The 22,229-nt window shown below is 36.4% G+C and overlaps 1 protein-coding gene across 50 annotated transcripts in view; it reads right to left on the reverse strand.

Annotated features, from left to right (window-relative positions):
* Window positions 1–1,630: 1,630 nt before the first annotated feature.
* Window positions 1,631–22,229, reverse strand: part of camk2b1 (calcium/calmodulin-dependent protein kinase (CaM kinase) II beta 1) — a 97,666-nt gene continuing 77,067 nt past the window's right edge. For 28 of the 50 annotated variants that reach the window (XM_087252299.1, XM_087252295.1, XM_087252288.1 and 25 more), the window contains 8 exon segments: window positions 16,761–16,809; window positions 13,283–13,378; window positions 10,903–11,043; window positions 10,619–10,786; window positions 8,282–8,357; window positions 8,099–8,193; window positions 7,788–8,022; window positions 1,631–5,392 (listed from right to left, as the gene is read on the reverse strand). In XM_087252299.1, the coding sequence (XP_087108425.1) occupies window positions 7,790–8,022; window positions 8,099–8,193; window positions 8,282–8,357; window positions 10,619–10,786; window positions 10,903–11,043; window positions 13,283–13,378; window positions 16,761–16,809 (858 nt within the window). In that variant the 3' untranslated portion in view covers window positions 1,631–5,392; window positions 7,788–7,789. 50 annotated transcript variants of the gene reach the window in all.

The following is a 22,229-nucleotide window of genomic DNA, read 5'->3' on the forward strand; positions in this document are numbered from 1 at the left end:
TATATATATATATATATATATATATATATATATATATATATATATATATATAAATATATATATATATATATATATATATATATATATATATATATATATATATATATATATATATATATATATTAGGGATGTAACGGTATTGTAAATACCGTCATACCGCAATATTAAATTTTTTCGATATAACCGAAGTCGCATGACTCGGTAAAACTATAGGTCTTCTGAGAAAATTTGCTCAGGCGAATGAAGCGAACGGGAGGTAGCTGAAACTTCATTTCCCATCAGCCCCGGCGTGGCCATAATCCTTTGCGGTCTGTTGTCGCTACAGATCCAGTAATGCGGAAATGGAGTGTGCTGCTAGAAGCGGAGATGAAAAAAAGATGGAAATGATCGAACCTAAAGCAGGTGTTGTCGCCGCGCGCGTGCTGAATAGCGGTGCTGTCGCGCGCGTTCTGATCAGCTGTGTTGTGGCGCGCGTATTGTAAAGCGCCGAGGGGGGGGTTGAGCGCGCATACTCGAGAGGTGTTGTCGCGCGCCTACTGAAGGGCTGGACTGGACGGAGGTTGTGTCGCGTCGCGGGGGCACTTTTGATCGTTTTGGAAGGGCATTTTCTATCCAAGACTAAAAAGGGCATGTGCACTGCACAGGTTGAGCCCTATGTGTGCACGTGCCTGCAAATTGGGGAATACGACTAATAACAGTCATGGGGACTGCAGAAACACAGCACACTGTTCAGATTGATGCAGACATTGACTTGTACCGCAAAGAGACCTCTATCTCACTCATGGTTTGTCTTCTCAAGTGGGGGAAAGACAATGCACAACGTTACCCACTGCTGTCAACATGGACCAAGTCATATCTCTCCTGTCCCAGAAACCTCAGTCCCAAATGAGAGGGTTTTTTTCTGTTGCAGGGGACATTGTAAATACCCAGAGATCCCAGCTTTTACCAGATTATAGTTATATGATAATTTTCCTTTAAACCCATCTCTATCTAAGTGAGTGATTAAATGTTGAATGTGATGAGTTTTCAACAATACTAAATTGAAACTTTATTTTTTTACATGGTTTAATAATTTTTTGTTATTAAAATTGAAGTTCCTGTTTCAAAGCTAACAGATAGATGGCTAATTTGTATGTCATTGACACTTTTGGCACTTTTTTGGAGTATTTTCAAAAGTTTTTTTTCCTGTAAATGATTCAATAAATACCGTACCGTGACATTCATACCGAGGTATTACCGTACCGTGAAATTCTGATACCGTTACATCCCTAATATATATATATATAAATATATTATATATATATATATATATATAAATAAAAGGCTGACTCAAACATAAAGCAATAAACTGTGACAAAATAAAAGTTCTCATCTCATCTTAGTTCTCATCTTCTCAATTGCTTCAGCGCTCTCACTTCGCCCACTTTTGATGTTCTACTGCTTCATACTGCCATGATATTACATTTGAAATACTTTAGCTTATCCCTGAACATGATTTCTGCAAGAATCCCTCGAATGTAATAAAGATGACTACTCCCATGATTTCACACTAAGTCACAGTGTCATCAAACTAGGCATTTGTTTGTTGCGAATACATTGCGTGTAAATTTATTAAAGATACACACAATTGTTTAGTATTTAAATCATCTCGTTTATTTATATCTTTTTGAACACATTTGCTTAAGTCAGGGAATACACAGAGCATGTCGGAGAACAGAGCAATAACAAGAGTAAGAATCATCAGAAATCAAAGAGAATATTATCTTATACCGAAAAAACAAAACTAACAGAGGGCTACTGTGAGATAACTCAACTTCAGAGAAACTATCCGGAACCGTTTCCAGTCAGAAATGATACGACGAGTTGAACGGAAACAGTCCTGAGCTTAAAAGACGGATGGCGCAGGTGGAAATACTGTCATCTACCGAGCTATAATTGTCATTAATAGTCTTCAAATACTGATAAAAGTCAGATTTTATTGGCCACTCAGGTCTGGTGAGCATCCGTAAAGCACAAACAGCAAGACAGTGTCCAATTGAGCTTAAAGAGATTTGGAAAACCCCATGCATATTTAGCATATATTGCAAGTGCTTCTCTGAAGTCAAGCAGTCTCATACTATTGAGTAATCTTATAGTCATTTATATAAATATCAGTCACCCTGCATCGACAACAATGAGGCTTAATACAAAAGCATGCCGTAGAAATATCACCATTTCCATCATTTAATACCACCATTTCATAGCTATAGTCTTCGTCATTTACACTGCCATCATTTTGGGACAAAAATATTATATATATAGATGTGTGTATATATATATATTTGCACTTAACAAAGCTGGTAAACAGATAAGAGAAAGGTTTAGGCAAAACCAGCATTCAATAGAAAAAAAAAAACGAGAAATCAAAAAGAGAAATAACACCAAACCCTAGTGTTCAAGTGACTGTCATGCAAAGAAATTCCAGCTGAAATGCAAGTAAACGCACTGTGTGTCCTGTTTTAATAGTGATGAGCACTTTCACTCGTTAACATGAGATTTAGGTTGCTAAACACAGAGAGAACAGTACACTTTTTACATGCTGTTTTATAGGGTTTTTTTGTCATTTTGTCATTTTTTCAAGGGAAGGAACAGCTGTGGATCACTCGCATAAACACAGGGATGAGATTAAGCATCCAAGAATGAGACGCAACTGTATCCGAAGCAGAACACCGGAGCACAAACACACACACGTGGCTCACGGGGTCGCTTTCTTTGAGTTGACTTCACAAGATTCCCTCTTTTTATCCATGTGAAAGGCGATTGTTTCAATAACAACAACAACAAAAAAAACAACGATCAGTAGTCATCATTGATATGACGTGGCTCAACGCTAATGAGTGTTCAAACTTAAGAAGTTGCGATAATATCAAATAAATAAATACAACCTGAGGACACAATCAGTCAATAAAATAGTCACATGATGTCACTCTGATCAAACAAACCCTTCTAACGTAGATGGAAAACCAGCGTAAAGTTGCACAAGGTGTGACGCACACTTCAAAATTGTCGCCATCTGAAATATAAAACTATTGCTGCCGATTGCGACTCGTCACTTGATTCTTCCAAACACACCTTGCACTTTGCCCATCCAAAAGGTAAACACGTGTTTAAAAAGGATCCAGGGTTACAAATAGTTCACTCTTCGTAAAAGTTTTGCACGCAGACAACAAACAAAATATATATAAACTCTCAAAAATAGAATGAGTAATATAGTCAACACTATGTTGCGTACAATACAAATGTCAAAAGAAGAGGAGAAGAGCAAATTTAATTAGCTAAACACCCACAAAATCTTCAGCGCTGCCAAATTTAGTTGATTTCTTCAATTGGTTGGCCTCTAAACGCTTTAAACTTTCACTATAACTAGTGTAGAAACACAATGTTTTATATGAGGAGGTCACCTGATTGCCTGCTGAGGTATGGCTTTTATTAAGGTTTAATTGAGTCTGGGCGCTCTCTTAACACCACTGGCTCAGCTGAACACCATGTTGAGTAAAATACAAATGTCAAAAGAAGAGGAGAAGAGCAAATTTAATAAGCTACACAGCACCAAAATCTTCAGTGCTGCCAAATTTAGTTGATTCCTTCAATTGGTTGGCCTCCAAAGGCTTTAACCCTTCACAATGACTAGTGTAGAAACACAAAGTCATTATATATCTTTGTTTATATGAGGAGGTCACCTGATTTGCCTGCTGAGGTATGGCTTTTATCAAGGTTTAATCGAGTCTGGGCGCTTTCTTAACACCACTGGCTCAGCTGAACACCATGTTGAGTAGAATATAAATGTCAAAAGAAGAGGAGAAGAGCAAATGTTTGAAGCTAATCACCACCAAAATCTTCAGCACTGACAAATTCTGTTTATTCCTTCGATTGGTTGGCCTACAAATGCTTTAAACCTTCACAATGACTAGTGTAGAAACACAAAGTCATTAGATATCTTTGTTTATATGAAGAGGTCACCTTAGGTGTGGCTTTTACTCAGGTTTAATCAAGTCTGGGCGCTCTTTTAACACCACTGGCTCAGCTGAACACCATGTTGAGTAAAGTACAAATGTCAAAAGAAGAGATGAAGAGCAAATTTAATAAGCTAAACACCACCAAAATCTTCAGCGCTGCCAAATTGAGTTGATTCCTTCGATTGGTTGGCCTCTAAACGCTTTAGACCTTTACTATGACTAGTGTAGAAACACAAAGTCATTAGATATCTTTGTTTATATGAGAAGGCCACCTGATTTGCCTGCGGAGGTATGGCTTTTATTCAGGTTTAATCAAGTCTGGTGCTCTCTTAACACCACTGGCTCAGCTGAAGACTGAAAATAACGAGAGGAAAAAAACGCAACATCTAATACTAAGGTTGCAATCGGTGTCACGGGTTACATATAAAGCACGACTGTGGCTTTCCGAAAAACCAGGAATTGTTCGCCAAACTGCCAGGAAATCTGAATTATTCCAAACGTGTGGAAAAACACAACGTCTAAAAGCTGGAAGACCCCGAACGTCACGTCGTTCTTGACCAGGCTCTGGTAAAATCTGCCTCAAAACAGTCACACGGGCGCGCGCTAACACACATCATCCACTTATGTCTGAACACACATGGACGGACGCGTCGGTTAGATGTGAATCACATTGAGAAGCCTGTACATAAACGGCGGCCATTATTTCTCCGAAACCACCAAGGAAAGGACAGCCACAGTGGATAATATTGAAAAAAGTCATGCTCTTCCAAAATATCATTTGGAAACGACAAAAAGTCTTAGATAGATGTAAAATCATTGGCATCCAGAACGTGAGTGGTATAAGTGACACGTACAATTGCTTTTGTATTTAATACTAATATAACAACAGTAAGAACAATATTAATCAATAATCATAATCATAATAATATTGAAAACACTTGTAAGAGAGGACGGTGATTCAGTGTAACGTTATTGACACTGGGAAGGTGCGACGGAAAGCATGGCGTTTCACAGACGACTCGCTGAGGCCTTATTTATCCGTATTTAATCAAAGACTGTCCAACTCCACACAGCACATGTGCACGACAAGGGGAGTCTCTGCACGGGTGGAAAGACACGGGGAGGGGTGGGTTGTTGTTTTTTTTAAGGAGGGAGGAGGGCAAGTTGAAGGTAAGACAGAAGACGATGCACATAAGTGATTGGCAGGTGAGGTGATTGACAGGTGAGGGGGCGGGGCCCAGTGTGAGAGGGTCAGGCACTGGCCAGCACTGGGCTCGCTTTCCTTCCTCCCTCTCTCTCCAACTTCCCCCCTCCCTCACTCTCTCTCTCTTTTTCACTCCTGCACTCTCCATTTCTGGCTGGGCTCTCTTGATAGATGTTGCTACAATGAGCTCAACCTGAGAAAGAAAGAACAAAAAGCATTGTTAGCAGTGTGGGTTTCGGTGATGGGAAGTTCAGATCATCTTACTGGCTCAAACTTTGGGTCTTGTCATTTTGAGTCGTTCATTTCATTCAATTTGCCAAAACATTATTAATCCAAATCCAAATGCATCTAAAACTCTACACCGACCACAATCCGCTGTTTTTTTTTAAATAAGATGTACAATCAGAATCAGAGATTAATGCGCTGGGCGTTGATGGCCCAACGTTATAATCTTGAGATCCAGCACAAAAAGGGGCAAGATAATGTCGTTGCGGATGCCCTCTCAAGGGGGTAAATATTTTAAAAAGGTAATCGTTTTTCAAATCATTTTTTTCCCCATTTTATTAATATTTCCTTGTTGGCTTTTGGATGCTTCACCCAGAATCCTCTTCCTTTAGGAAAAAGGATTCTTCTTTTAGGTGGGGGAGTGTTACGGCTGTTGCCTTTCTCTCTAGTGCCTGTCTCTGTGCTTGCATGTGTGTCATGACGTCACTCACTGTTTGTTTCCTATAGAGTCCGCCTTTGCGCACCTGCGGCGAGTTGCGCTTATTGAAATTGGCTATAAATATGGACCATCCTTGAGCGGAGATAGAGGAGACTTCACTGCCAGCCATCAAGCTTCCTTTCGTTTCTTTAATTTACTGTTTTGTTTTCTTTAAGTCTTACTTTGCTCTAATTTGTTAATTGTTGGGTTGTTTAGTCTTTGGTTAGTGTTGTATGTTGTTGGAGAACGTGAGTTATTGATTCTTTATTCATTCTTATTTAGTTGTGACACATTTTTGTTGGGATTGTTTTGGTTGTTATAAATTTATCAATTTAGACAACTTAGTTCATGTGTACTCTTTATGTTGCGTTCCCTTTATGACTTAATTATTTTGATTTGATAAAAAAAAAAAAAGAGTTTGTAACAAGCCCAAACATTGATTGCACTACAAACAAGTCATAACTAGAATGCTATAATAAAGAGAAAAATAATCATTGATTGTTTTCCTAGGTCTTCGGTCCATGGCTGGGTCTGAAATCGCATACTTCCATACTATAGAATACACTATTAACAGAATGTGAGCAGAGTAGCAAGTCCGTTATCATCGTATTCGAAAAACAATATGCGAGAAGTACCTGGAAGACCTACTACTTCCGGCAAGATTCTGAAGTGCGCATTTGATGAACACTGCAATATCCCATGATGCCATGCAAGATGATTTATGAATAGGTGTGAAGCGACACGACTGATGTGGGTATGTCACGTAATTATGAGAAATTATGAAGTGTATAGTAAGTGTGGGATAGAGTGTGTATGGGTATTCCCCAGTGTTGGATTCCAGCTGTAAAGGCATCTGCTGTGTAAAAACATATGCTGGATGAGTTGGCAGTTCATTCCACTGTGGCGACCCCTGATTAATAAAGGGACTAAGCTGAAAAGAAAATTAATGAATGAAGATGATCAAGTACTGCTTCACAAGTATGAGTCCTATTGTCCCACATATCAGCATGTGGCCCACAATAGCAAATGTGATTTTGATTATATAAAAAAAAAAGTTGATATGGAACATGGGCGGCATGGTGGCTCAGTGGTTAGCGATGTTGCCTCACAGCAAGAAGGTCGCTGGTTTGAGCCCCAGTTGGCATTTCTGTGTGGAGCTTGCATGTTCTCCCTTGCATGTTTCCTCTGGGTGCTCTGGTTACCCTCACAGTCCTAAGGCATGTGCTATAGGGAATTGAATAATTAAATTGGCCATAGTGTATGAGTTAGTGTGAATGGGAGACTGTGTGGGTGTTTCCCAGTACTGGGTTGCAGCTGGAAGGGCATCTGCTGTGTAAATCATACTGGGGTTCATTACGCTGTGGCAACCCCTGATAAATAAAGGGACTAAGCTGAAAGAAAATGAATGAATGTATGAATAAGGAACATTTGTGCATATGAAAGCAACATTGTTGTTTAGTCCCTGGATTCATTTGATTTTGAAATAATCGAGTGTGCGAATAATTTCATAATACATTTATAAAGACAATTACTTGACAGGGATATGCCTGGTGGTTTTGGTGCGCTATTTACTTATCTACAACAGATTTTCTGAAATGTGTATTATAGTATAAGGTAAGTAGGAAATATAAAATAAAGATTAAGAAATGCTTATGAATATTAATAAAGTGTCAGGATTGTGCAAGTTTGAAATGCAGCATTACATATTTTGATACAATTTTTTGCTGCTTCATTATTTAGTTTGTTTCATAACCATCTAACTGCTTACATTATAGATGAAAATAAATGTAACATTTAGTTGTGGTTAAATAAACTGCTTATTTAATATGTTATACAGCATGTTTGTGTAACTTTTTAAAATTATTAACATTATACGAAGATGCACCTTCACTGCAGAGGGGCAGCAGGAGCTCCCGAACAGTGGAAATGGACATTCTGCCATTTGGAGTCCCGGCGATGCCACACCCTCGTCTCCTCTGATTGGCTGCTGCGCGGTCGGCCCTGGCCATCCACATACTGTGTGAGGCGGATGTAGGCAATGCAGGCGGCCTCTTCTCCAATCAGGTGCACGTGAGGGTTGAGGATGGTGGTGTGGATGGGCTTACTGTTCTTGGAGAGCACTGCGACGGAAACACCACACACTTCAGATCAGCCATCACAAATAACAGGACAAAAGTGAGAAGCAGTAACACTCACGGTTCTCAAAGTAAAATCTGTGGAAGTCCATCCCCTCCACCAGGTTTCCCAAGGCCTCAGGTTCAAAGCAGGTGAGTCCAGGGTCGCAGATTTTACTGGAAATCCATTAAAACCATTGTTTGAGGGGCATATCTTTTTTGCATCTAAAACTATAATTTTGTATTTAAAACACAATTAACTCACGCATAGGCTTCAAAGTCGCCATTGTTGATGGCCTCAATAAGCTGTTCAGTGATTTTGATGATCTCCTGTTTGCGTGCTGTAAGAGAAAATCAAGTTTTAACAGAAGCAATCTCTTGTACAAATGACGCATCTTCTAATTAAATGCCAAAATGTATTTAAGTTTTCTGAGATTTGCTTTTAATTAGTTTTTTTTTTAATCAGTACACACGGGCTGCTCCTTTAAACAAGGCAAACACACGCAAATAAACATTCACCCAAACAGATTTCATCCACCTACACTACATGCTGTTACACACCGCATTTCCTTTCCAGCACTGTTAGTCACAGGACAAACACTATTAAACACTGCAGGTTAAAATGCACCACATTCATGATTAAAAGGCCAAAGATTCTAAAGGCAAAAGAACACCTCAGATGTCATTATTACACTGATATTTCACAGTCCTCATGGTACTTTTCATCATCAGAAATGGCTGAGGACACAGCTTGTACATGTACAACAGCCCAGGTAGGCATGAAGTGAACATGAAAACAGAACGAGTCCAGTTCTGAAGCAGAAACTAGAACTATATAGGACTCCTGACAACATATTGAGCTGTGTCCATGAAACTGAACATTATTTTTAATATAACTACGATGAGCTAACACTGTTTGTTTGCTTCAGCATCAGTCTACATGTGAGTTTTCTGAAGTCTTTATGCAAATTCATCATTATATGACAGCAAACCTGTTCTCTGGTCTGAACAATTTACTTTCTCAAGATATCGTCAGAAGGCAAGGCTATTCATTTTTGGTCTATTTTTTCGTCTCTCTTGTCATTTTTTTTCCGTTGATTTCAACTCTTAAATGATCTACCAAAGAAATAAGTTCATCCACATCTAAAATGCTCAGACAGCAGTGGTAGACAGTAACCAAGTATTTTACTTCACTACTGTACTTGAGAACATACAGTATTTTAAGTATCTGTCATTTATCAGAGTATTTTTATGAAACTTTTACTTCACTGCATTCCAAAATAAAATTAATAAACACTTGTTTATTCAGCCAAAGTGAAAAACATTTGTTTTATTCAGCCAAAGTGAGTTCAATTCACTGATTTAACTGATCTGTTCACAGTGAGTCTCCAATAAACAACTCACTTATTCAACTGATCTGTTCAGAGTGAGTGTCCAGTAAACAACTCACTAATTCAACTGATCTGTTCAGAGTGAGTGTCCAGTAAACAACTCACTGATTCAGCTGATATCATCAGAGTGAGTCTCTGATAAACAAGTCACTAATTCAACTGGTCTGTACAGAGTGAATCCCTGTTTTACAACTTATTGAATCATTTGATCTGTTCAGAGTGAGTCTCCAGTACACAACTCACTAATTCAACTGAGCTTTTCAGAGTAAGTGTCCAGTAAACAACTCACTGATTCAGCTGATATAGTCAGAGTGAGTGTCCAGTAAACAACTCACTGATTCAGCTGATATCGTCAGAGTGAGTGTCCAGTAAACAACACACTGATTCAGCTGATATCGTCAGAGTGAGTGTCCAGTAAACAACTCACTGATTCAACTGATCTGTTCAGAGTGAGTGTCCAGTAAACAGCTTACTGATTCAAATGATCTGTTCAGAGTGAGTGTCCAGTAAACAACTCACTGATTCAGCTGATATCGTCAGAGTGAGTGTCCAGTAAACAACTCACTGATTTAACTGAACTGTTCAGAGTGAGTGTCCAGTAAACAACTCACTGATTCAAATGATCTGTTCAGAATGATTCTCCAGTAAACAACTCACTGATTCAATTAATCTGTTCAGAGTGAGTGTCCAGAAAACGATTCTACAGTATTCGATTTTACAAACTGATCTGAATGAGGTTCAGCATTTGAATGTGGTTTCACATGTTTTCTCTTGAATTATCATGAATGATCTTTGTGGTTATAAGAGTATGGCAAGTTTTATAATTCAACTGTACTTTTACTCAAGAGCTTAGTTTATGTACTTCATCCACTACTGTCAGACAGGGAGTATTTTAATTTTTGGGTGAGCTATTCCTTTAAGCAGCTTTACAAACCAAAGCAAAACATCAAATTCTAGGACACTGGGAAAATTGTAGCAAAACATGCAGCAACAATAGTTAAAAACCCCTGCACAATACAAAAGGTATCATAGAGATGCATTTGCGACATACATTACTCCTCGGTGCACACTGCGATGAGATTAAATAACCCGGGGAAATACACACTGTATGCATGTTAGACCGGTAGCATCACTGGCACCTTTTTACACTCCCACAAATTAAAACCAGTCATGCTGCAGTGCCAGTGCAGACACTGACACCACATACTCACAATGTGCTGACGGCAGGGGGCTGGAGGACACTTGGGCAGGGGAAGGGGAGGGGTGTGATGGGACAGATACTGGGGGGGAAAGGGCTCTGCTGGCAGCTGATGGCTCACTGTCTGTCTGCGGGACTGTGGGTCTGCGCACACTGCTCACTAGATCGGTCAAACGTGACACTGGAGCAGTATAAATCGCCCAAGGCAGATGACAGAAAAAGAAAATGCATGAACAGCCATAAAACAGGATGAAACAAATATGTTGGTTCCTCGGTACAGGTCCATCTGGGACTTACTCTGTGTGGGGATGCTGGGGGTCTGGGGAATAGAGGGGGCAGAAACAACAGCTGGAGTGGTAGTGGTTCCCCCCTCAGCGTCAGATGTGGGCACAGAGCCCCGACGCACCACACCCAGCAGATCAGTGAACTTTGTGGCAGCTGTTGAGCCCAGACGGGGCAGGACACAAATAACAAGAGCAGAGCTGAGCTGGGCTTGCAAGAAGAGCAAAGCAGGCACTACAGTCTTGCATGTAGTGGCAGGAAAGTAACAGTTCAACCAAAAAAATACAAGTTTTTTTCATTATTTAAACAACCTTGTGTCAATGGGAGGGCTGAGGTGGGAGGTATGAGAGAGTCACAGTAGAATAATGGCCTCTCTTCATCTTTTCTTTAGACAAATTAGCTGCATAACTTAAATCTTGCAACATAGCTGTACACTTATTTTATGGATTAATACTTAAATATAATTTAAATATAATATATACATTATACATCAAATATAATACATTTTGCATTTTATTTGTTGGATCCCAGGAAGAATAGTCATGACGCTGGTAATGGCTAATGGGCATCTACAAAAACACTTAATATTTTTATAATGTATTTGGAAGCATACACTGCAGATCAAATGGGGTAGACAAAACATATTTAAATGTTGTTTACCATAAAATTAATGAATAACAGTAGATATAGGTTTTAACTTTTAGCTTTTTACAATTTCTAACTTTTAAAGATCCTTAACTATATATTTTCCCACAAACATTAAGCAGCACAGCTGTTTTCAACAGTGGTCCAACCACCACAGATTTCTTTTTAAACCTTACTACAAGATTTTAAAGGTGACATCGGATTAATTTAATAATTCTTTTGTGTGTGTTTTTCTTCTGTGTCTGCCTGTTTAGACATTGAAAACATCCCGTTTGTTTTTTATAAACTTTCAGAGTGTTTTTTTATATGCAATATGATTGACATTTTTTAATTTCAAGGCAATTTATACCAGCTACTACTATAAACTTAGCTATCTGTTTACAAAAATTGGCGGGAGGGGGCTAAACAGCTAGCCTCGGTGCCCTTTGTTTTCCTGCAATTGAACAATGAACACTATGCGATCAAAAAAAATTTGGATAGCATAGTGCGAGTGTGCCCTAAGAAACTGGATTTATATGAAAATTTAACTGTAACTACAATGTGTCTGAAACATGCGAGTAATATTTTTATATGTGCAATTTGTTTGTTTAGTAAGTTTGGTTATTGTGATTGAATGCCCGTTTCAGTCACTCGTGTATTGAATAAAATCACCATCCTTCATGTGCAGAGCTGTGCTTGTCAGTGTGATGCTGTGGTGCTCACACTTAACAGCAGAGCATGTTAATTACATCACTTTTAATATGCTGTTGGCTTGATTACAGTGATAATGACAGGCTGCAATGTCAAGGAGTGATAAATTATACTTGACTGTTACTGTATACAAGGGGTGTCCAAACTTGGCCCTGGAGGGCTGGTGTCCTACATATTTTAGTTCCAACCCCAATTAAACACACCTGAATCAGCTAATCAAGTTCTTTCTAGGCATACTAGAAACTTCCAGGCAGGTGTGTTGAAGCAAGTTGGAGCTAAACTATGCAGGACACCGGCCCTCCAGGACAGAGTTTGGACATCCCTATTGTATACGCATGGGTGACCACATGATGCAACCTCGCATGTTTTCATCAATGTGGAAACTGCTTCAAATAATTCATGTCAGTCATACAGACAAAATTCAGCAGAAAAGAGAGTCTTGGTTGAGCGCTGTGTTTGTGCTGTGCTGGTTTAGCTGCTCAAGACATAATAGTTTTGCAGACTGCTGTATTTTTGACAGGGTAAAAAGTGTTTATTTACACTAACATTGAGAAATGTATTTAAAGTATAGTCTTTTCATTAAGACGCTAAAGAATCATATCAATATCATATGAAAAATGAGCATCTGATGTCAACTTTAAATAAATTACGACTAAATTTCTTAAGTTTTTGGTTGAACGGTCTCTTTAAATAAATCCAAGGAAACCACTTATAAGACTAGATTTGATCAACCCACATTCCTGGAGCTCCTCAACACTGTACACTTAATCATCACCTGAATCAAGCACACCTGATCCAGGTCATCACCTCATTAGGAAAGCCAACAAGACTTAAAATGGGTCAAACGGGTTCCAAGAACGTGGTTGAGAATCACTGAATAATAATATTCAAACCAATAAGAACTGTAAGGCAGAGTGATCCTGCTTCTCATAGATAAATATGACTGTAATGCCACTCATTTACTGCTATTAATTTACATATTTAGATGTTAACGCTGGCCTGTATCTCACACACATGCACGGGATGATGAGTGAAGTGGGTGGGGTCATGAATCACTTACTGAAGACAGCGGGGGCGGGGCCTTGAGGAGTGTGGGTGGGGTCAGGCTGGGGGGCGCTGGGGTTTGACTGAACTGAACTGTTATCTACAACCTTTCCTGTGACAAACACCCCGACAGCGCACAGAGAGACAGAAAACAAGGGTCACACTGACGCCAATATGAGTGCCTTTTCCAGCGCCAGAGATACCAGGTGCTTTTATGAGAAGTGTGGACAGCTGTATTACAAGTGATGAATTAAGATACTATCGAGATAGTTTAAAACAATTTTAACTGAAGACAAGAACAACTTACTTGACAATCAAAATATTGATTTTACAATAGTTAAAATGGAAAATGTATACTAAAATGTATTTAGTTCTGTACATAAGCACAAAGAAACAGACATAAATATTGAAAAACAGAGAAAACTTTAAAGATTGAGTTTCTTTGGATTAAATGATGTTTGAGTAAAACGTTTTTATTCTTCTTCAAGCTAATGGCGACATTATAATTCATTTTTTATTAGAAAAATACACTGAAAAAATGGTTCATTGCAAACAATTTATACAAGCGGAATTTAAACAAACAAATAAAATTAAAAAATGCTACATTTTATTTTTCAAAGTAAATTAAGTAAATCCAAATAATCCTTTTTTCAGTCTATGACAACAGTTAAAATAACAAAAAAAGACTGTGTTTTCAATATTTAGTGGAACAAACCTGATAACCTCAATAACAACAAATAAAATATTTTTCATTTAAAAGTTTAATTTTTCTGAAGAAAATCTCTAAATGAAATGATTTCTACTTCTGTTTAACACAATCTTACAAACCTTTATAGAATAAAACAAATTTTCAGAAATTACTCAAATCCATAGCAATTAAATCTAAAAAAAACTAGTCATTTAAGCGATCTCTAAATTTTCCTGATAGCTGCATATCCTGTGCATACACATATGTTCCAATTACATAATCCATATTTTATAATTAATTATACTATGAATCTAATTGATGCAAAGAATTGCAAAGCAAAAGATGACGACCCATACGTAATCCAACAGTATATGAACAACAACACACAGACACTTACTAAATCAAATCAATCAATAAACAAAACCACAAACATGATTACCATAAACAGCATGCTAGAAGGTTGCAGATAGAGTTTGAAGATGTTGCTTCAAAAACGCAGACTTCAATATGAACATACATGGTACAGTCTTTATAAAACAGCTACTCCAGCAACAGTGCTTTACAGTACCGCTAGCCTAGATGTTAAACAGCTAACCTCTCACAGCTGCGCCATCATTCATCACTCAACTAATGCAGCCAGATATTTTCCCAGCACCACCTAAAAGTAACACACACACACTTCTCACCGTCTCTTTTGTGTGATCTCGAAAACAAGACATCACGCTCCTGTCATGCACACTGTCTGCCCAGAAATTTGGCGGCAACTTTTCTCCTCATGCGCACACTTGCACTCATGCTCTGAAATAGCCAGGGTCTCTGTTTCCTACTGAGGGTAATTATAGAACAAGGTGCCCTTGCCTTGTTCTGGGGCAGAGAGAGCTGACACACACACACACACACACACACACACACACACACACACACATAGTAGGAGCGACATCAACCCAGAACAGAGTTTCTTAGCCCTAAAGTGAGCACTGAACGAGAGCAGGTTAAACATTTCCAGCAAATTTCTCAGTAAAACAATAATGAGGTAAACCTAAAATGTTAAGACTTTTGTTAATACTTCACATACTGTACAGTACTGTAACATTTATGAGTTTGAAGTCAATAACGTTTACATTTTTGAAAAAGCAAGGCTGTATTTATTAGATGCTTTATATTTAATGGCATTTATTACTGTGAAACTGCAGAAGCCATTTTAGATTTCTAAAGCATTTCAACATGTAGCTAAGATGCTAAAGGCTAATACGTTTAACTTGTTGACATCTTATTTTCCTGATCTGTTTTAGTATATGCCATGTTTCAGCATTATGCTAGCATGAATCGTTAAAATATTTCTAACGTTTATACACATGGCTTGCATGTTCTAATGTGTTGCTAGCATTAATTATCATACTGCTAACATGTTTCTAAGACATTTTGCTGGCATGCATTAACATGTTGCTGCTGATGATAACATTAACATAACATTACTTGGTTTCTAACGTGGTTAGCACAATGCTATTAACAATTAGCAAGTGCCAGTCAATTTTAGCATGAATTTGTTTGCTGCTAACATTGCCAACCATGTAACGTGTTCTACGTTCTAGCAGCTATTACTTTGAACTGTAACATTTTAAACTTTACATATCATATAATATCTAAACATGTATATCATTTCTAAAAATCACATCTTCACTGCCTCTTTAATGTAAAGAGCTGTTGAGGTCATTACTGTTTACATTTTTGCATAATACATTGGATGCATATTATTGAATAGCATGACAGTGAAACTGCAGAAGACATTTATTTAAGTTTTCTAAAACCTTTCAGCATGTATTAGATGCTTAAGGCTAATATGTTTAGCTCGTTGACATCTTATTGTTCTGACATGTTGCTAGCATTAATTAACATACTGCTAACATGTTCTAAGACATTTGACATTTTGCTGGCATGAATTAACATGTTGCTGCTTATATACATTACCATTATTATTACTAACATGGTTAGCACAATGCTATCAAAAATTAGCAAGTGTCAGCAGATTTCAGTATAGATTCATTTGCTGCTAACATTACCAACCATATAACATGGTTTAACATCAAGACGTTCTAGCAGCCATTATTCTGAGCTATAACATTGTAAACTATATATAATATAATTTCTAAACATATATATAATTTCTAAAAATCATATCTTTGCGGCCTCTTTTAATGTAAAGAGCTGTTGGGGTCACCACTGATTACTTTTTTGAAAGCGGTCTTTTATGATTAGCAAGGCAGCACTAATTAGATGCATTATTTTTAATAGGATTTAATCCTGTGCTTTTTATTAAGAAGCTGAAGGCTAATATGGTTAGCTTGTTGACATCTTATGTTCCTAATCTGTTTTAGTTCATGGCTAACATGTTTCAGCAAGATGCTAGTATGAATCGAGAAGACTTTTCTAAAGTTAACACATGGATTTCATGTTCTAACATGTTGCTAGCATTAATTATCATACTGTTAAAATGACTTTCATGTTCTAACATGTTGCTAACATTAATTAACATGCTGCTAACACGTTTTTAAGATGTTTGACATTTTGCTGGTATGAATTAACATGTTTCTGCTAAAATACATTAACACACTAACACATTTCTAACATGGCTAGCATAATGCTATCAAAAATAAGCAAGTGTCAGCAAACTTTAGCGTGAATTAGCGTGCTGCTAACATTTCTAACCACATTTTTAACGTTCTAGCAGCCATTGATCAGACCTATAATACCTTAAATTATAAAACAATGCTGTGGTGCGTGTTCCATACAAAAGATGAGGTCTTACCTTTCATTTCCTCATCCTCCACTGTGGCATTACTGCTGTCCGACGACTCCTGTGATGTTCAGACACAGAGCACAACATATTAACATTTTTTGCTAAAAGAATAACAACCGTTGCCAAAGTCGTTACTCTCATTGTCATCCACACGCCATACATGAAGATGTAAACAGCAGAACTCTGGGGAATCACACACTCAATTATCTGTTCACTGATGCACGTCAATGTCAGCATGACTGTTAGAAGAGGCTTGTTATAGTTGTTATCGTCCCACCTCACAGACATGATAATATTACACAAAGAAATTAATGTTATGAACTCAATACTTCTTCCTAATCTCACAATATCCTGTGAGGGATCCGAGAGATGGGGATGTGGTAATTAGAAAAACACTGTAAACGTTTGGTCAGCATGAGTATTAGGAACAGACAGTCATATATTTATATAGGTTTGAAAAACACATTCTTGGCCTTCAACACTTTATCACTGCATACTGAATAACATTTATTTTGCATTATGTAAATTCGTGTTCTTGATGTAATATGTGATTTGATGGGCTTCACCAAGCATTTTTAGATGTTCTGAAAGACTAAGAAATTTTAAAAAGGTGTTTGTTTTTTTTCCAGTTGAACAATACGGCATTTTGGAGCACATGTGTTTGTCCAATTTGGTTTATGCAAATATGAAAAAGAATTGCATGTTTTTCACATATAAAATGATTGAACACATGAGATATTGCACAAGACTTGCAATAGCAATGGTAAGTGAGTATTGGTATTGTTAACAAAAGCTTGTAAAATCTTCGGTTTCTTTGGATGAACTGGGGTTTTTAGGCATGGATTTTAATAAAAATTATATTTGATTAATTGTGCAAATGTCTGATAATATTTCTTCCAAATTTAAAGGTGCAGTAGGTGATTGTCTTTAGAAACATATATTGTTTTTGTGCTGGTTGAAAGTCTCTTCACATTCCAATAGTAATGATTAAAGTAAATGATCTAAATGTATTTAGATCTATTTTTATATTCTGGATAAGGCATAAGACTGAAAAATGTTGAAAAAAAAGACTGAAAAATGCCGATAAATCTCATAATTCTGATAAGTAGCCCAAACTGCCTGTCAATTGAATTCAATTCATCTTTATTTCTATAGCGCTTTTACAATGTAGATTGTGTCAAGGCAGGATAACACAAAAGATTATAGTAAACTAAAACTGTGTCAGTCCAGTCAGTAAATGTAGATTTGTACAACTGTGCACCGCTGTTCACGCAGACCCGCGGATGCATGTTCCCGTGGACAAAGGTGACAGCACTAAAAACAAATGCTGAATCAACTTTTAAAAATCCTGAATCAATATTGGAGTTAGTTTTGCATGCTGGAGGAAGGACGACACCATGGCTGAAGTATTTCTTTTAGACGGGTCATGTTACTGTATGTTTTAAAAGTATTTTGGTCACGCAAATTTGATGTAGATTGTGTTATTACAAATGGGCTATTTGCACAAGTGTTGCTCAGCCACTAAAATCTTCTGGCGATAGATTGATGTGACTATTTTCAGTTTCATAAAGTACCTTTTACATCATCGATAATGTAGATTTTTATTTAATCTAACAACAAAACATCAGTAAAAAGCACTATTCTGCCTAGCCTGCATTACTGAGGTGAAGTTGGTTTTATATTCACATTGTTTTATGTTTGAACATTGACAACCTGTGATGTGCTCCCTATATTTTTTACCATGCTACTCTGAATTTTGTCTGAAATAGCATGTAAGTTTGGTTTAGTAATAAGTGTAATTCATGCACAGCCAAGCATACAGTAGTCGCTTTAGGACAGCGTGCGAGAAAGTGAGAAGAGCGATCCTTGTATGCATGAAACATTGCACATTATGACAAGTTTTACTTGCTAACTACACAACTGAAAACATGCTAGATACTATATAATAGTTTTTCGTTCAGAATTGTAGTATTATAAAGTACTATAAAGTTTTCTAACTGGCGAATGACATGATCTGGTGGGTCTCTGTCATCTTTAATGACCGCGTTCGCATGATTTCAGGAGGTGTGGTTTGGATGGTAGGGGAGGGATTGTATTTGAAAGATATCATGCTAACCAGTTAACATTTAGGCAGAGCACCTACTGCACCTTTAAGATAAACGTCTTTTTTTTTTTCAGAAAATGACAATTGGTTGAAATAATAAATGCTGCATTTGTTGTTGTGATGACAATCAAGGTTAATCCAACAAAATGTAGATTTCTTAATTTGTTTTCAACTAAAAGACAAGAAAACATGCTAATTAAACATTACTGAACAGAAAAGTATTGGTATAACTGGCCTAAATAAATTATTTAAAAAATACTGCATACTTCTGTCCTATGCAGATTTTTTATTGTTCCTTTCTGCATGATAGATATCCCAAATAGAGGTAATATATGGTTTTACTAAGCAAGAAGGCACAGAAGGTTATGCTGCATTGAGAAAAGAGTCAGAGCTGAGGGGTTTGCATTGCAACAACACCTTGAGGCAGTAGACATTTCCACAGTACAACACATCCACATTTGCTTTCTTGCTCAGTTGAACACTTTGACAGGCTAATGTCTCAATAGAAGAGCCGGAACGGGATTTGCACCTGTCAGCGTAACGCTAGCGTTCACCAAGGACACCGATCCCGCTGTAAATAGGCCATCAGTATGTGGGACGATATTATTAGGTGCTCCTGAAAAGGCTTTTGTTCTCTCATTCCATCATCTATGCTGCACCTCTACAGAGAAAGTGGCAGATGTGGAAATGTGGACAGGCACGGATCTGATTGCTCATTTTACAAGCAGCAATTGAGCCCAAGAAATCACACAAACTTTACTGCTGACGATTGTTTACTTTTTACATCCACTTTAACAGTATATCAGGCTTTCTTCAATAAAATATCTGAACAGAAATTCCATATAATCATTTAATACATTTACATTCAGGGTTCACTCTTGGTCAAATATTAAACTCTTTGACTGTTTCTTGGCTAAAAAGTTAAATTTTCATGGCCTATACTGAACTGAAAAACAAGGTGTTTTGTGATATTCACACTATTAAAATAGTTTGATATGTAATTTCATTATTAATGAATTTAACAGCCATCATACGAGCAACAATGGAAAATTTACTTCAGGTTTTGAAAATAAATTAAAAGAAGAGTGAAACTAGTCTAAAAGTGGTCATTTTGTGACCATTTTGTGGAAATGTTTGCGTTAGTTGACATGTAAGTGATTGCCAGCTGATGTGTGGGAAAAGAAATAAAATAAAAAATAAGCCATTACAACAGGCAAAATGTGTGAAACAACGTGTTAAAAATAAGGATTCATTACAAAAGAAAAACAAAAGTCCCAGATATCACATAACTTGGACAAAAAAGAAAATATAATAGTTACATAATAACATAAAGGTCTTTTAAATTTACATGATATTGCAGAAATTCCAAGTGGGAACCCTGATATTGACTTATAGTTAAATTGATAAGAATTGTCTATACATCATTTAGAATAAGTCACTGTTAATCTTCAAAGATGCCTCTTTTAGTTTAGTTCCACTCACAAGCTCCTTGCAAAAAAAAAAAAAAAAAAAAAAAGATAATCAGCAAATGACTGCCCATTAAACACTGAATAACTCTAAATGCATTTTACCATGAATTTAAAGCATTTAAATAAAAGAGTTTTACTTAAAAGGTGCCTGTAATTAAATAAAAATATTGTTATATGCAGCTGGCAGGTACAACTAAATTTGAACACTTCAAATCCACAAACTAATTACTTAATCACATAATAGAATAAAATATACATTTCAAAAGAATAAAAGTTAATAAATACACATTACAAACATTGTCAAGACCTGTTTTTTTGCACTGTTTTAGAAGAATCCCACTTAACCTTTTTTTAATTAAATTTTAACCCCATCATCCTATTAATTGAGAATTTGAATAATTTTATGACATACTTCAAAAAATAAAGATGATTTAGTATTCAAAAATGTTTTATTTAGATTATGTTTTGAAATAAATTAGTCTTACACTTATATTTTCATAGCATATATATTAATTTAGGTTTTTTTTTACCATAAACCAACATAAACCATTTGGTAGTGGCTGACATTTTAGAAATTATGGGATGTGTTAAAAAATGCATTGATTGTGTTAACTAGGAACATTAGGAGTGCAATCCAAAATATTCTTTCTATTGCATTTTTTCCTCAGTGGGGCAGTTAAAGGGTTCCGCATAATCTAAAAAAAAATATGTGCAAAAGTATTTTCAATATTTTTACAAACTAAGTAAATAATACATTTTTAAAAATGACAGATAATGTTTCAGTTGATACAGAAATAAATACACAGATTTGTTTCTATTCAGTACATCCAATTACAGACACCACATTACTATATGATTTTGTTTGTTATTTCTCTTCCATTAACAGGACAAAAAAAAAAAAAAACATTACAAAAATGTTAACTAATACAATCTACAGCAGAGATGTCCAAACTAGGACCTGGGGGCCAAATTTGGCCCATGTTAACCTTTAATTTGGTCTGCCATCCCATCCGAGAAGAGAGGGAGAACGATGAGGATGGCTTTGAGAATGTCAATGCAAATTTAATGTAACCCTTTTTTATTTGTTTGTTTATTGCTGAAAGTAAATGTTTTAACTAAATGATGTAAATGAATCAGATTTAGTTTAAATGTACATACTGCATGGTTTCTTAAAATCAAATTTAAGACTAAGACCCTTTTAAGATCATTATGAATGAAATTTTAGACTTATAGAGGGCTAAACATTAAAGATTTTTTCAAATGACCTGGTTACTTCTTTAAATAGTTTTTGTATTAATGGAAGATCATGTAAAGAAATGCATTGCATTAGTTTTCTTTCCATGATTAGGGAATTTAATTCGGAAAAAAAATGCTGTACAAAGGTCTAACAGCTGTTGTGAATTGCATTTCTTTGAAAAAAACAAAAAACAAAAAAAACTTTAATATATATATATAAAAAGTTTTGAGATGGATTATTGGTGATTAGGTGTCAGCCCTAACTGGACATAGGGAAATAAAGACCTATGCAATATTTCAGTGAATTTAAGACTTTAAGGCATAAAATTTAGTTTTTGAAATTTAAGACCTCGCTGACACCCTGATACTGCCACCTAATAACCCAGAGACTTTGGTGAGCAAATCAAGTCAAAGGCAGATTCTGCTTGACTAGTGTATTCAGCATTGAACTCATCTATGTTATAAATGTGATTATGTTTTTATTGAAATGATTTATCATTTAAAAAATTATACTGAATTAGTTAATACCATTTAAAGTAATGTTTCCTATTTGTTTTGCAATATTATTAAAGAACTTAGGAAATTAGCCTTGGCAACTTTAATGTAATATACTGTACTGTAGTTTGCTATATTTACCTTCGGCATACAGCTATCAATGATATTTTGTTT

Source organism: Danio rerio, chromosome 5 (assembly GCF_052040795.2).
Source record: "Danio rerio strain M-AB ecotype USA chromosome 5, GRCz13ab, whole genome shotgun sequence".
Lineage (NCBI taxonomy): Eukaryota > Metazoa > Chordata > Actinopteri > Cypriniformes > Danionidae > Danio > Danio rerio.